The 13,912-nt window shown below is 56.8% G+C and overlaps 2 protein-coding genes across 16 annotated transcripts in view; one reads left to right on the top strand and one right to left on the bottom strand.

Moving 5' to 3' along the window:
- SBF1 (SET binding factor 1) overlaps positions 1-10,957 on the top strand; it is a 28,651-nt gene extending 17,694 nt beyond the window's left edge. For 4 of the 6 annotated variants that reach the window (XM_082350130.1, XM_082350127.1, XM_082350128.1 and 1 more), the window contains 13 exons: positions 841-918; positions 1,175-1,347; positions 1,424-1,603; positions 2,096-2,197; positions 2,274-2,459; positions 2,531-2,657; positions 2,739-2,869; positions 2,940-3,170; positions 9,032-9,139; positions 9,235-9,446; positions 10,149-10,236; positions 10,307-10,438; positions 10,527-10,957. In XM_082350130.1, the coding sequence (XP_082206256.1) occupies positions 841-918; positions 1,175-1,347; positions 1,424-1,603; positions 2,096-2,197; positions 2,274-2,459; positions 2,531-2,657; positions 2,739-2,869; positions 2,940-3,170; positions 9,032-9,139; positions 9,235-9,446; positions 10,149-10,236; positions 10,307-10,438; positions 10,527-10,625 (1,847 nt within the window). In that variant the 3' untranslated portion in view covers positions 10,626-10,957. The remainder of the gene's footprint in view (positions 1-840; positions 919-1,174; positions 1,348-1,423; positions 1,604-2,095; positions 2,198-2,273; positions 2,460-2,530; positions 2,658-2,738; positions 2,870-2,939; positions 3,171-9,031; positions 9,140-9,234; positions 9,447-10,148; positions 10,237-10,306; positions 10,439-10,526) is intronic. The other 2 variants (XM_082350131.1, XM_082350129.1) reach the window with 1 other exon arrangement.
- A 983-nt stretch (positions 10,958-11,940) lies between these two features.
- Positions 11,941-13,912, bottom strand: part of PPP6R2 (protein phosphatase 6 regulatory subunit 2) — a 72,494-nt gene continuing 70,522 nt past the window's right edge. For all 10 annotated transcript variants that reach the window (XM_082350134.1, XM_082350135.1, XM_082350132.1 and 7 more), the window contains 2 exons: positions 12,738-12,983; positions 11,941-12,665 (listed from right to left, as the gene is read on the bottom strand). In XM_082350134.1, the coding sequence (XP_082206260.1) occupies positions 12,614-12,665; positions 12,738-12,983 (298 nt within the window). In that variant the 3' untranslated portion in view covers positions 11,941-12,613. The remainder of the gene's footprint in view (positions 12,666-12,737; positions 12,984-13,912) is intronic.

Below are 13,912 nucleotides of genomic sequence, written 5' to 3'. Positions count from 1 at the left end.
TTGCTTGGGCATCTCTGACTGTCCCCACAGCCCACTGGTGGTGCTTCTTGGTGTCCCCCGAGTTCTGGGCACGGGCCTTCCCCCTCATTGCCTAGGGGCGTACAGGGTCTCGGCTCGCCTCAGCCGTACACCGGTTCCAGTCCAGACTCTGTGTCACGAGGACACACCATCCTCACTGTGGGTGACCGTGCTTCTGCCTGCAGCGTAGTGGGCTGGCGCCATGCTGGCCTCTGGTGCCCTGCGCCCTCTCTGTAGAGGCGAGTGAGCCCGGGTCAGAGCCAGGTGCAGGCTTTGGAATCCAGAGGCCACTGTGGATCCGCCTCCTGCGGGCTCCCTGTGCCTCCAAGCTGGGCCGTCCCAGCCCGTAAGCCTCGGGCCTGGTCCTCACAGGTGGCTCTGTGCTGGGACTCGGGCCTGCCTGTGTCCTGGATTGAACCACCCTCCGAGGTTCCAGGCTGGGAGCTCCCAGGCTGGGCCTCCTCTTCTCTGGGGTGCGCCTCACGGGCACCTCCTGCTGCTGTGTGCTGGGCAGAGGCCGCTTGGTGGCCGTGTGTCATGAGCAGCTTAGGCAGTGTCCACGGGGCTGAGGGTGCAGAGGAGGCGGCCCAGCGTCCTGCCTGTCCCCTGAGCCTTTCTACCTGCCACTGGGTCCTCTGTTCCCTAGTTTGCCCTGGGGGCCCAGAGGGCCTTGGTGCTGATCCTCACTGTCTCTGGAGCCCCCGGGGGGGTTGGTGGCGACCCAGCCCTGCACCCAGTCTCTTTGGGCCACAGCTCCCCCCTTGCTGGGCGCACCCCCGGGCCTGGGGCCAGGCCTGAGCCTTCTCTCTGCTGTGCCCCCAGTGCCCAGCCCCAGAGCCAGGGTCACCACGCTGTCCAACCCCATGGCGGCCTCGGCCTCCAGACGGACTGCGCCCCGAGGTACCGTACTGGCCGTGCGGGCTGGCTCCCCACTCCTGGCACTGATGGCCCCGTGTGACTGCTCATGGGCACTAACGTCCCCCACACCTGGCACTAACGGCCCCGTGTGACAGACCAGCATAACCCAGCCCTCCCCACAGCCCCGGGCACTAACAGCCTGACGCCCTGAGTCCCGCCCTTGCCCTCCCTGGGAGCTCAGCCCCAGGTAAGTGGTGCCCTGGTCCTGCTTCGGTGCTCACCTGGTTTCTCTGTGCAGGTAAATGGGGCAGTGTCCGGGCCAGTGGGCGCAGCGGTGGGCTCAGCACTGATGTAGGCACCCGGCTAGCAGGCATGGGTCCCCCCCAGGCCAACGGGGCCCCCCCCGACCCAGGCTTTCTCCGGCCCCAGCGTGCAGCCCTCTACATCATTGGAGACAAAGCCCAGCTCAAGGTGACTGGAACGGGGTCCTGGGGCCAGGTCGGGGCACGGGGCCTGGGCGCGTCTCACCACAGCCGGCTTCCTCCAGGGTGTGCGGCCAGATCCCCTGCAGCAGTGGGAGCTGGTGCCCATCGAGGTGTTCGAGACACGGCAGGTGAAAGGCAGCTTCAAGAAGCTGCTGAAGGCGTGTGTCCCCAGCTATCCTGCCACTGAGCTGGGTTCAGCCTCCTTCCTGTGCTCGCTGGAAGACTCAGAGTGGCTGATCCAGGTCTCTCCACTGCCCCTGCCCCACCGTGGTGGAGGGCTACCCGGGGGGAGGGGATGCAATGGGCCGGGCCCCCCACTTACCTAGAGCCGTGGGTGGGCGGGGTCTGGGCTTGCTCTTTTGATAGCATTGGGCTTCAGGAGGGGATGATGGCCACTTCCCAGTGGTGGTACCTGGACAGGGGAGGGAGGCCAGGGCCCAGCTGTGTTGGAGACCTCTGCTCTCTGTCAGGATGGGGCTGGGCACGTCAAGGAGAGGGGGCGCCTCTTCAGGCCCAGAAGATGCTGATAGGCGGGTGGGTGGGCGGCCGGGCGGGAGGAAGCACGCCAGAGCATTTCGGGTCCATCCAGGCTGTGCTGCCTCGCGGGGTGTCCCCTGGCGTGGGCCTGCACGGCCGCCGCTCCTGTGGATGTGTGGGTCCTGGGGGCCCGGCTGGGTGCTGGAGTCTTAGGCCGCGGGCTCTGGGAGGTGCTGAGGGGCTGCGGGTCCCTGCAGATCCACAAGCTGCTGCAGGTGTCGGTGCTGGTGGTGGAGCTCCTGGACTCGGGCTCCTCTGTCCTGGTGAGCCTGGAGGACGGCTGGGACATCACCACTCAGGTGCGCAGTGGCCGGGGTTGGGGGGGGTGGTTGGGCCAGGTCCCCACACCCTGCTGACCCACGGCGCTGCTGGCAGGTGGTGTCCCTGGTGCAGCTGCTCTCGGACCCCTTCTACCGCACCCTGGAGGGCTTCCGTCTGCTGGTGGAGAAGGAGTGGCTGTCCTTTGGCCATCGCTTCAGCCACCGCGGGGCCCACACCCTGGCCGGGCAAAGCAGTGGCTTCACGCCAGTCTTTCTGCAGTTCCTGGACTGCGTGCACCAGGTGAGCGGGCGGCCGTGGTGGGGGGCGCTGTGCGTGCTGACCGCTGGCCGCTGACTCCTGACGCCCCACAGGTCCACCTGCAGTTCCCCATGGAGTTCGAGTTCAGCCCGTTCTACCTCAAGTTCCTCGGCTACCATCACGCGTCCCACCGCTTCCGGACCTTCCTGCTGGACTCGGACTACGAACGCATCGAGTTGGGTACGGCGGGGGCGGGGGCGGTGGGCACGGGGGCGCGGTCGGCAGCCGGGGTGGGGCTGCGCTCAGCGCTGCCCCCCGCAGGGCTGCTGTATGAGGAGAAGGGGGAGCGCCGGGGCCAGCCGGCCTGCCGCTCGGTGTGGGAGTACGTGGAGCGGCTGAGCAAGAGGACGCCGGTGTTCTACAACTACCTGTACGCACCCGAGGACACAGAGGTGAGCTGGGGCCTGGTCGGGGCGGGCGGGCCCCTCCGTGCCCCGGTGCTCACGCCAGGCCCGCCCCCAGGTCCTCCGGCCGTACAGCAACGTGTCCAACCTGAAGGTGTGGGACTTCTACACCGAGGAGACGCTGGCCGAGGGCCCCCCCTATGACTGGGAGCTGGCGCAGGGGCCCCCTGAGCCCCCGGAGGAGGAGCGGCCCGATGGGGGTGCCCCCCAGAGCAGGCGCCGGGTGGTGTGGCCCTGCTACGACAGCTGCCCCCGAGCCCAGCCCGACGCCATCTCCCAGCTGCTGGAGGTGCGTGTGGCCCCTGAGAGGGGAGAGGGGGTCCTAGCGCACGTCAGTTCGGTGGCCCTGCCGCCCCCCCCCCCGCCCCCCGATGTGGACTGTGCTCTGCTGGGTTCCCTCCTGCCTGGTGGTTCCCCCTTCAGAGAGAGATGGGTCTGGAAGCTTGGGGTTGATGTTCAGGCTTCTCTTACCCTCCCTTTGCCAGACTTAGTGGGCGTGTCTGCTTAGCCTCAGCAATCAGGATTCAATAGGACATGGGCCCCTGGAAGAGAGAAAAGAGCCCCTTGGGGTTGGGGTTTGGGGGGAGGCTGGGGTGGCATGGAGGGTGGCTGTCCGGTGGCTGGAGTTCTCCCCCGGGGCCTCAGGTCCGGACCACAGGAAGGTTTGCATGCCCCTCCCCACCCCTTGGCTGGGTGTCTTTGGAGGGATATCTAAGCATCCTGATCTTCTGCTTCCTTGTGGGGAAAGTGGGGAGGCTGATTCCTGCCTCTCGGGGAGGTGGTGAGGTGTAAACAAGCAGGTGACAAGGTTTTGACAGCCCAGCAGTGGCCCAGGCTGAAGGCACTGGCCACCCAGGGTTTGGGGAGCCTGGGTCATGGTTTTGTGGGTGAAGGGGATCCACAAGCACAGAGAGCAGAGGACCGTCCTCTTATCTCTGGTACTACTCGTGGTCTTGGAGTCGGTGTCCCTAGGCCAGCGTCTGTGTGGCGTGATGTCTGTAGTGCTTTCACTTCTGACTGGTCTGTGTCTTTACAGTTAAGGTGAGTTTCTGGATGGTACTCAGCATGTGGTTAGGTCGTCTTCTTACCCATTTCTATCTTTCATTGGACTTTTTTTTTTTTTTGCTGCTTTCTTCCTTTTGTTATTTTTCCTGACAGTTGAGTATTACTTTTCCATGTTATCTACTTTGTGTGGCTTTTGAGCTGTATCTTTGTGTTATTTTTAGTGGTTGTCAGTGACTGCAGTCCCAGCCCATCTGGGATTGAATTGCACACCCCCCCACGGGAACTGCCCACTCCTGTCCTTCTGCCTTTGTCGTCACCCCTTTTACTTTTACCTGTGACATCAGCACAGAGCATGGATTATGGTTGTTTTAAATGGTCAACTTTGTTTTAAAAAAATTAGGAAACAAGAAAAAAGCCTTCTATGCTTTTATGCTTTTTGCTGCAACCCAGTATTTTTCATTCTCAGTGTAGATCTGGTATTGTATCATTTCCCTTTAGCCTGAAGAACTTTTAATGTTTCTTGTAATCCAAATCTGCTAGTGACAAATTCCCTCAGCTTTTTTTTTTTTTTACCTGAAAATGTCTTCATTTTCTTTTCTTTTCTTTAATTTCACCATTTCTGTTTTTATTGTATAGTTAATTTACAACGTTGTGTTAGTTTCAGGTGTATAGCAGAGTGACTCAGATATATATATATCCTTTTATAGTGTCTTTTCCATTATAGATTATTACAAGATGTTAACTATGGTATGCTGTGCTATTCAGTAGATCCTTGTTGATTATCTGTTTTATATATAGTAGTGTGTATATGTTAATCCCAAACTCCTAATTTATCCCTCCCGCCATCCCCTTTGGTAACCATAAGTTTTTATTTATTTATTTAGTTAGTTAGTTAGTTATTTATTTGCTGCGTCGGGTCTTATTTGTGGCCCGCTGGCTTCTCTCTCGTTGTGGTGCGCAGGCCCCAGAGCACATGGGATCCAGAGCATGTGGGCTCTTTAGTTGTGGCCCATGGGCTTAGTTGCCTGACCAGGGATCGAACCTGTGCTCCCTGCATTGGAAGGCGGATTCTTAACCACTGGACCACCAGGGAAGCCCCCATAAGTTTGTTTTCTATGTCTGTGAGTCTATTTCCGTTTTGTAAATAAGTTAATTTATATCATTTTTTTAGATTCCACATACGTGATATCATATGATATTTGTCTTTTTCTGTCTGGCTTACTTTACTTAGTATGATAATCTCTAGGTCCATCCACGTTGCTGCACATGGCATTATTTCATTCTTTTTATGACTGAGTAGTATCCCATTGTATAAATACGCCACATCTTCTTTATCCATTCATTTGTTGCTTCTGTGTCTTGGCTTTTGTGAATATTGCTGCTATGAACATTGGGGGGGTGCATGTATCTTTTTGAATTAGAGATTTTGTTTTTTCTGGATATATGCCCAGGAGTGGAATTGCTGGGTCATATGGTAGTTCTATTTTTAGTTTTCTGAGGAACCTCCATACTGTTTTCCATAGTGGCTGCACCAATTTACCTTCCCACCAGCAGTGTAGGAGGGTTCCCTTTTCTCCACTCCCTCTCGGCATTTATTATTTGTAGACTTTTTTTTAATTTACGTTTATTTATTTAATTTATTTATTATTTTTGGCTGCGTTGGGTCTTCGTTGCTGCGCGTGGGCTTTTCTCTAGTTGCGGCGAGCGGGGGCTGCTCTTTGTTGCAGTGCGCGGGCTTCTCATTGCGGTGGCTTCTCTTGTTGCAGAGCACGGGCTCTACGCGCATGGGCTTCAATAGTTGTGGTGCACAGGCTTAGTTGCTCCGTGGCATGTGGGATCTTCCCGGGCCAGGGATCGAACCCTTGTCCTCTGTGTTGGCAGGCGGATTCTTAACCACTGCCACCAGGGAAGCCCCTCCCCTGTAGACTTTTTATGATGGACTTTCTCACTGGTGTGAGGTGATACCTCATTATAGTTTTGATTTGTATTTTTCTAATAATTAGTGATACTGAGCATCTTTTCATGTGCCTGTTGGCCATCTGTATGTCTTCTTTGGAGAAATGTCTATTTAGGTCTTCTTATTTTTTGATTGGGTTGTTTGTTTCTTTGATATTAAGCTGTGTGAGCTGTTTGTATATTTTGGAAATTAATCTCTTGTCCGTAGCATTGTTTGCAAATATTTCCTCCCAGTCCATAGGCTATCTTTTCATTTTGTTTATGGTTTCCTCTGCTGTGCAAAAGCTTTTAAGTTTAATTAGGTCCCATTTGTTTATTTTTGTTATTATTTGTTACTCTAGGAGATGGATCCAAAAAAATATTGCTGTGCTTTATGTCAAAGAGTGTTCTGCCTATGTTTCCCTCTGGGAGTTTTATAGTATCCAGTCTTACATTTAGATCTTTAATCCTTTTTTTTTTTTTTGGTGGCGCCATGCAGCTCGTGGTATCTTAGTTCCTTGACAAGGGATCAGACCTGTGCCCCCTGCAGTGGAAGTGTGGAGTCCTAAGCACTGGACTGCCAGGGGATTCCCTTTAATCCATTTTGAGTTTATTTTTGTATATGGTGTTAGAGAATGTTCTGATTTCATTCTTTAGCACGTAGCACCACTTATTGAAGAAGCTGTTTTTTCTCCATTGTATATTCTTGCCTCCTTTGTTGTAGTTTAATTGACCATAGGTTCATGGGTTTATTTCTGGGCTCTCTATCCTCTTCTATTGATCTGTGTCTGTTTTTGTGCCAGTACCACACTGTTTTGATTACTGTAGCTTTGTAGTATATTCTGAAATCAGGGCACATGATTCCTCCAGCTCTGTTCTTTCTCAGGATTGTTTTGGCTATTCGGGGTCTTTTGTGTTTCCATACAAATTTAAAAATTTTTTGTTCTAGTTCTGTGAAAAAGGCCATTTGTAATTTAATAGGAATTGCATTGAATCTGTTGTCTTGGGTAGTGTGGTCATTTTAACAGTATTGATTCTTCCAATCCAAGAACACAGTATATCTTTCCATCTGTTTGTGTCATCTTCAGTTTTGTTCATCAGCATCTTATAGTTTTTGGAGTACAGGTCTTTTGCCGCCTTAGGTTTATTCCTAGGTATTTTATTCTTTCTGATGCAACGGTAAATGGGATTGTTTCTTTAATTTCTCTTCCTATGCCTTTATTTATTTATTTTTTAAAGGAATATTGATTGATTGATTGATTGCCACGTTGGGTCTTCATTGCTGTACTCAGGCTTTCTTTAGTTGCGGCGAGCAGGGGCTACTCTTTGATGCCGTGCACGGCCTTCTCATTGCAGTGGCTTCTCTTGCTGTGGAGCACGGGCTCTAGGTGCATGGCTTTCAGTAGTTGTGGCTCGTGGGCTCTAGGAGCACAGGCTCAGTAGTTGTGGCACACAAGCTTAGTTGCTCCGCATCTATGCCTTTATTTATTATTATTTTTTTAATTAATTAATTATTTGTTTATGGCTGCGTTGGGTCTTTGTTGCTGTGCGCAGGCTTTCAATGCGGCGGCGTCTCTTGCCAGAGACCACAGGCCCTAGGCGTGTGGGCTTCAGCAGTTGTGGCTCACGGGCTCTAGAGCACAGGCTCAGTAGTTGTGGCGCACGGGCCCAGTTGCTCCGCGGCATGTGGGATCCTCCCGGACCAGGGCTCGAACCCGTGTCCCCTGCATTGGCAGGCGGATTCTTAACCGCTGCGCCACCAGGGAAGCCCTATGCCTTTATTTTTTAAAGGGTGTTTTCTTTGGATGTAGAATGCTAGGTTGACAGCTTTTTATACTTGGCAGTTTAAAGATGTCGTTCCAGTGTTTTCTGCTTGCATTGTTTCTGATTGAGTGTTGGTGCTCGTTCTTATCCTTGTAAACCGTGTGTAACATCACCCTTTTTTTCCTTGACTACGTTTAAGGTTTTGTCTTCATCTTTAGTGTCAGCAATTTGGCCATCACATGGTTTTTTTGTGTGTTTGTTCTGCTTGGAGTTCTTTAAGCTTCTTAGATGTATGGGATGATAGTTTCAATCAAACTTAGTACATTTTAGGCCATTCTTTCTTTTTTTTTTTTTTTTTTTTATTCTTTCTTTTTTTTAGTCTGTGCCCCGCGGCATGTGGGATCCTAGTTCCCCGACCAGGGATCGAATCCACGCCCCCTGTGTTGGAAGCGCAGAGTCCCAACCACTGGACCGCCAAGGAAGTCCCTAGGCCATTGTTTCTTTAAAAAGTTTTCTCTGCATGATCTTGTCCCTCATTTCCTCTGGGACTTTTTTGCCCGATAGGTCACTGAGGCTGTATTTAGTTTTTTCCTCCAATCTCTCCTGTCTGCAGTTTTTTTTATGATTCCTATTACATTGTTTTCAACTCTACTGCTCTTTTCTTACGTTTAATGTGCTCTTAAGCCTATTTAATGAATTTTCCACTCTAGATATTGTATTTTTCAGCTCTAGTGTTTCCATTTTTTTTTATAGTTTTTCTTTTCTGTAGAGATTCCCCATTTGCTCAACCATTATGTCCATCTTTAAATCTTAAATGTATTTATAACAACTGTTTTGAACTTCTGGTATGCTAATTGAGTGTCTAGTTCCTTTCTGGATCTGTTTCTTTTAACTTTTCCCCTGAGGATGCTTCTTATTTTCCTGCCGTTCTGCTTGTCTAATAGTTTTTTTTTTAATTTATTTATTTTTGGCTGCGTTGCGTCTTTGTTGCTGCCCACGGGCTTTCTCTAGTTGCGGCGAGCGGGGGCTACTCTTCATCGCAGTGCGCGGGCTTCTCACTGCGGTGGCTTCTCCTGTTGCGGAGCACGGGCTGTAGGCACGTGGGCTCAGTAGTTGTGGCGCACGGGCTTAGTTGCTCCGCGGCATGTGGGATCTTCCCGGACCAGGGCTCGAACCCGCGTCCCCTGCATTGGCAGGTGGGTTCTTAACCACTGTGCCAGCAGGGAAGTCCCTTGATTATATTTTTGATGTCTCTTCAACTGTTGTCTCCAAATACTGATTTTGCCCAATCCCTCCCCCTTGCCTCCTCTTCCTCCTCCTGGACAACAGTTATACATTCGTTAGATCTTTTCCCTGTCTCCTTTCGTACATCTTCCATCCTTTTATCCTTTCGTGTTCTAGTCTGGGTACTTTCTTCTGCGTCATCTCTCACTGATTCTTCTCCAGGAGCTGCAGCGGTTGGAGACAGAGCTGGGCCGACCCCCTGAGCGTTGGAAGGACGCCTGGGATCGGGTGAAAGCTGCCCAGCGCCTTGAAGGCCGGCAAGACGGACGTGTGAGCGGGGGTGGGTGTGGGGGGCTGGGGTGGGCTTGCTGCCAGGAGGAGGTGGAGGCCACCCCCCTGACACGGGCCCACCCTCCTGCCCCCAGGGCACCCCCAGCTCCCTGTTGGTGTCCAGTGTGCCCCACCACCGCCGCTCGCTGGGTGTGTACCTGCAGGAGGGACCTGTGGGCTCCACCCTGAGCCTCAGTCTGGACAGCGACCAGAGCAGCGGCTCAACTGCATCCGGCTCCCGCCAGGCAGCCCGCCGCAGCACCAGCACCCTGTACAGCCAGTTCCAGACAGCTGAGAGCGAGAACAGGTGTGAGAAGCAGCTCTCTCTGCACCACGGACACCTCTGAGCTAGAGGGACTCAACTGGGGTCCCAGGCAATTCTCAGACGGGTGGGGGGCAGGTGCCTTTGGGGAGCTTCTAGTTATTTCTTAGGTGGACTGATTTGCAGGGGAGGCCATGATGGTGGCCTGAGCCTAAGCTGTGACCGTTACTGGGGAGAAGCAGGTGGGCTTCGAAGGGGTTTGGGATATAGAACTGGTGACCACAGCCAGGCCACGGTGGCTGCGGAGGAGGAGAGGGACAGGGACCATGGGATACCTATGAGGGTGGGCCAAGTGCCCAGTGAGGTTGGGGCAGCTTCCAGCAGAGGCTGGGGCCCGGCAGGCTGCATGCCACCCTCTGGGCCTGGAGGGGCCACGTTGCTGCAGTCGCCTCCCCAGACCTGCCTGCTCCGTGTCAGGGGTCCCTGCTCTGCACGTAGGGCTGTTTCCCTGAGACCCTGAGGCTCTGGTGTGGGACCCTCCCGAAGTGTCTGTGCTGTGACGGGCGTGAGGGGGGTCCTTTCTGGGAACAACCCCAGGCTTCTTTGTGTTCCCTTGCCCAGTGCTCCGGGCTTGGGTCGGTCTGGGGACAGGGACCTCGGTCTTGCTGCTGGGGCTGGCGGGGCTGGCGAGGCGGGGCCGTTGCCGGGCCCTGATGGCTGTTCTGGCCGGTTCTTCTGCAAACGCAGGTCCTATGAGGGCACCCTGTACAAGAAGGGGGCCTTCATGAAGCCCTGGAAGGCCCGCTGGTTTGTGCTGGACAAGACTAAGCACCAGGTGAGTGGTCAGTGGGCCGGCAGGGGTAGGGAGTTGAGGGAGCCCTACCCTGACCTCCTGCCCTGCTCAGCTGCGCTACTACGACCACCGAGTGGACACGGAGTGCAAGGGCTTCATCGACCTGGCGGAGGTGGAGGCCGTGGCGCCTGGCACTCCCACTCTGGGTGCCCCCAAGACCGTGGACGAGAAGGCCTTCTTTGACGTGAGCTGCGGCTGGGGGACGGGGGGCGCGGGGGGGGGGGGGGAGGCGGCCCGCGTGGAGCCGTGGAGTCAGTGTCCCATGTCCCCAGGTGAAGACGACGCGTCGTGTTTACAACTTCTGTGCCCAGGACGTGCCGTCAGCCCAGCAGTGGGTGGACCAGATCCAGAGCTGCCTGTCGGACGCCTGAGCCCGGCCCTGCTCGGCGGCTCTGCGTCCAGTCGTTACAGACCACTAGGGGTGGGCAGGGCCCCCCGGCCATGTTTACAGCCCCCGCCCTTGACAGTATTGAGGCCCCGCCCCCAAATGTGTGTACAGCCCCCACCCCCGCCCCACCCCGCCCGGCCAGCTCTAACTTATCTTGGAGCCCTGGCTGAGCACCCGCCGGGAGCAGCCACGGTACAGCCCTCGCGGTGGGCCTGTAAATATCCCCCCTCCCGCCCTGTCAACGTGCTGGCCCCGGCCGGCCAGCCGCAGACAACCTGTTCCTAGAACCAGAGTCTATAAAGAGCGCTAATGACACACCGCACGCCTGCGTCTCCTCCGTGTCCTGGGGCCGGGGTGGGCGGCGGGGGCCGGCATCACCAGGCTTCTGCTTGGTGCCCGGCCACCCATCCCTCCAGGCCTCAGAGGCGATCCTGGGGCTGGTGCAGAAGGCGCCATCTAGAGGTGTGTGTGTTGTGAAGAAGGGGGTACAGGGGAGGTGGCCCCCAGGAAGCTGTCCGGAGTCCAGACATGCTGGTTCTTCCCTGGTCAGATGAGAGTCAGTCAGTGGGATGGGATGGATGGAGGAGTGGGACGGGGCCTGAGGAGGGGGAGACAACACCAAAGAGGGTGGGCTCTCTGGAGAGCAAGGGTGCTTGAGGGCTTGACATGGGGGGGCTTATGTATGGGGAGGTGGGTCCCCAAGGACCCGACGGCCTCCATTATGGGCACTTGCTCCAAAAGCCTGTCTCTGCCTCTCCCCTGGGGTCCTGACCATCCTCACCCCGCCCCAGTCTTGGCTTTAATGCGGGTCACTCTCCCATTCAGACGTGAGTCCCACCCAGGCTAGGGCCTCACTCGCAACGGGTGCCAACCAGGGGCGGGGCAGGGCTGGGTGGGCAGCAGGTGGGGGTGTGTGGGGTGGAATGTGGCACCGCGGAGGCTGGGAGAACATCCCAGAGTGGTCGGGGTGGCGGCCACAGCTCCTGGTCAGAGGGGCTGGTGGTGCGGGGGGCCCGGCCAGCAGCGGCACCCGTCAGTGGGCGCCAAGGCGGGGCTCACCCAGGTCCTCCCTGGGCCCACGGACAGCCGTCGGGCCGATGTTCCTGTTGCCCAGGAACCTGTGGGTTTGGGGTCCCTGCCCGAGACTCAACCTCCAGGCAGAGCTCGTTTCACAAAGAAAAAAAAGCTCAGTCTTTACTCAGGAGTTGACTCAAAGACGGGCCCGGGGGCAGCAGACGACCCCTGCTGCCAGCCAGGTTGGGGATCCAGGGCCCGCAGCGTAACAATACGCGGGTCTGTCGGTGAGAATAACAACTTTTATTGGGAGTCGTGGGGTCTGGGTGCCCTGTCAGATCATCAGAACAGTAACATGAGATACCCCGCCCTTCCCGGCAGGTGCAGGGTAGCCCCCCACGCCCGGGCACTGCTGGGCCCTCCGCACCCCGTCCTGCACGCCTGTGGCCAGCTCCTGCCAGGCGCCCCCCACTGCCCACTGTGGACAGCCTGCCAGGCTGCGGGGGGCTTGTTTTTTTTTTTAAGGCAGTCAAGTTTGCAGCCTGGCTCAAGGCCAGCTCCCAGGGCCACCGGGCAGCTAAAACCCCGTCTGGCCAGCCCAGCTCCAGACCCACATTTGTCCCCAGAGCCTAGGAGACCCTCTCCTGCGCTAGATTAAAAAGTGCAAACACGTGGCTCTATCCGCATTTGTTAAAAAATGGATAAAAACAGGCTCAGAGCCTGTGGCGCAGGCAGAGCCCCTGTCTGAGGCCTTATTGCTGTGCGTGGGGCTGGACCCTCAAGGCCCACCCGGAGTCAGGCAGGAGAAATGCAGGCTGGGCCGTCTGACTGGTTCCAACTGCCAGCTTTACCAATGCAGCATTTATTTTAAAATTAAATTAAATTAAATTAAAAAAGACAAACTGCGTCACCAGGTAGTTTTCTTGGTTGGGGTGCCAAGGCTGGGCGGCGGCAGCATCACACGAGGCCATTTAAGGCGGCTCCCGCGGGCGGCGGCCCGTCAGTCTGCCTGCGGGGGTGGGTAGGAGTCGCTCAGGGCAAGGGTCCCCACCCAGCCCCTCCCCTGGTCCGACCTGCTCACCTGTCCTTTGTCACCGTCCCCAAGGTGGCCGCTGTGGAGACAGCTGGGCCAGCTGGGGCTGCAGGGGTGACGGCCGTGGCCAGCACAGGAGAGACTGCTGGGGTGGCCGGGGCGGGGCCGGCGCTGCCTGGTACTGTGGTGGCCGCCACGGCAGCCTCGGGGAGGACGGCCCCGACTGGGGCAGAGGTCACTTCCACAGGCGCAAGGGAGGCCAGGTCTGGAGGCGTGCTGGTGGCGCACTCAGCCCTGCGTGGCAGACAGGCTCCGGTTACTGGACCACCTCCGGTGGGGCTCCACCCTGCAGAGTGGCCCAGGCCCTTCTGCCACCCCAAGCTCCAAACGCGCCAGAGACCGCCTGTCAGCCCCCAAAGCGCTGCGCCTCCCCCCAGCAGCGCTCATCCCGGGCATCCCGGCCCCCTCGGCCCCCTCCGGACGGCCTCGCCACACCCCCACCCCCGTCTGGAACGGGCCGCCTAGGTGCTCCCAGCAACCCTCCCTCACTACTCTGTGGACCACACAGGCCCAGGGCCCTTCCCTGGACACCTCTCAGGCCACGTCTGTCCACAACACTCCCGCCCACACCTAGAAAGGCTGAGAGCAGGAGGCAGGCGGCCTCGGGACACCCAGCCCTGGCACTCAGCTCTGGTCTGGGGCCCGGAGAGCAAGCCCATGGTCCCCCCACCAGCCCAGCGCCTGCTTCTGCTGTGTGACGTCTCCTCCAGCCTGGCACTGACCCTTGCGAGCCAGTGAGGGCAGAGCCTGGAGACAAGCCCCGCGTGTCCACCCACAATGGCCCAAGGCTTGTGAAGACCGCAGGCTGCGCGAAGACCACCCCGAGAACCAGAAGGCTTGCTTTCAGAACATCAACTGCTTCTTGGAGCCGGGTGGGTTTTTTGGGGAACGGGGGGTTAGGAAGAGGAAAAGGTTTTAAGAACTTCGATGACTCTAAGCTTCAAGAAGGAATCAAACCGTTTGGGAGCCGCGTGTGCACCTTTACCCCAGCGCTGAGGTTCTCCCTGGGCCCAGGCGTCAAGCTCGCGCCACCCTGCAGCGGCGGCGTGAACCGCGCCTCCCCCGACACGCACTGCGCAGCTTGACCCTGCTCCCTCCAGGCTGTGCCCACTGCCGCGAGCCCCAGCGCAGGGCGCCAGCGGGGACAGGCGCGCCCTGGGGTC

The sequence above is a fragment of the Balaenoptera borealis genome (genome assembly GCF_965194805.1).
Source record: "Balaenoptera borealis genome assembly, chromosome: 13".
Taxonomy (NCBI): domain Eukaryota; kingdom Metazoa; phylum Chordata; class Mammalia; order Artiodactyla; family Balaenopteridae; genus Balaenoptera; species Balaenoptera borealis.
Note: the sequence above shows the minus strand (reverse complement) of the source record. Positions and strands in the feature narration are given on the sequence as shown.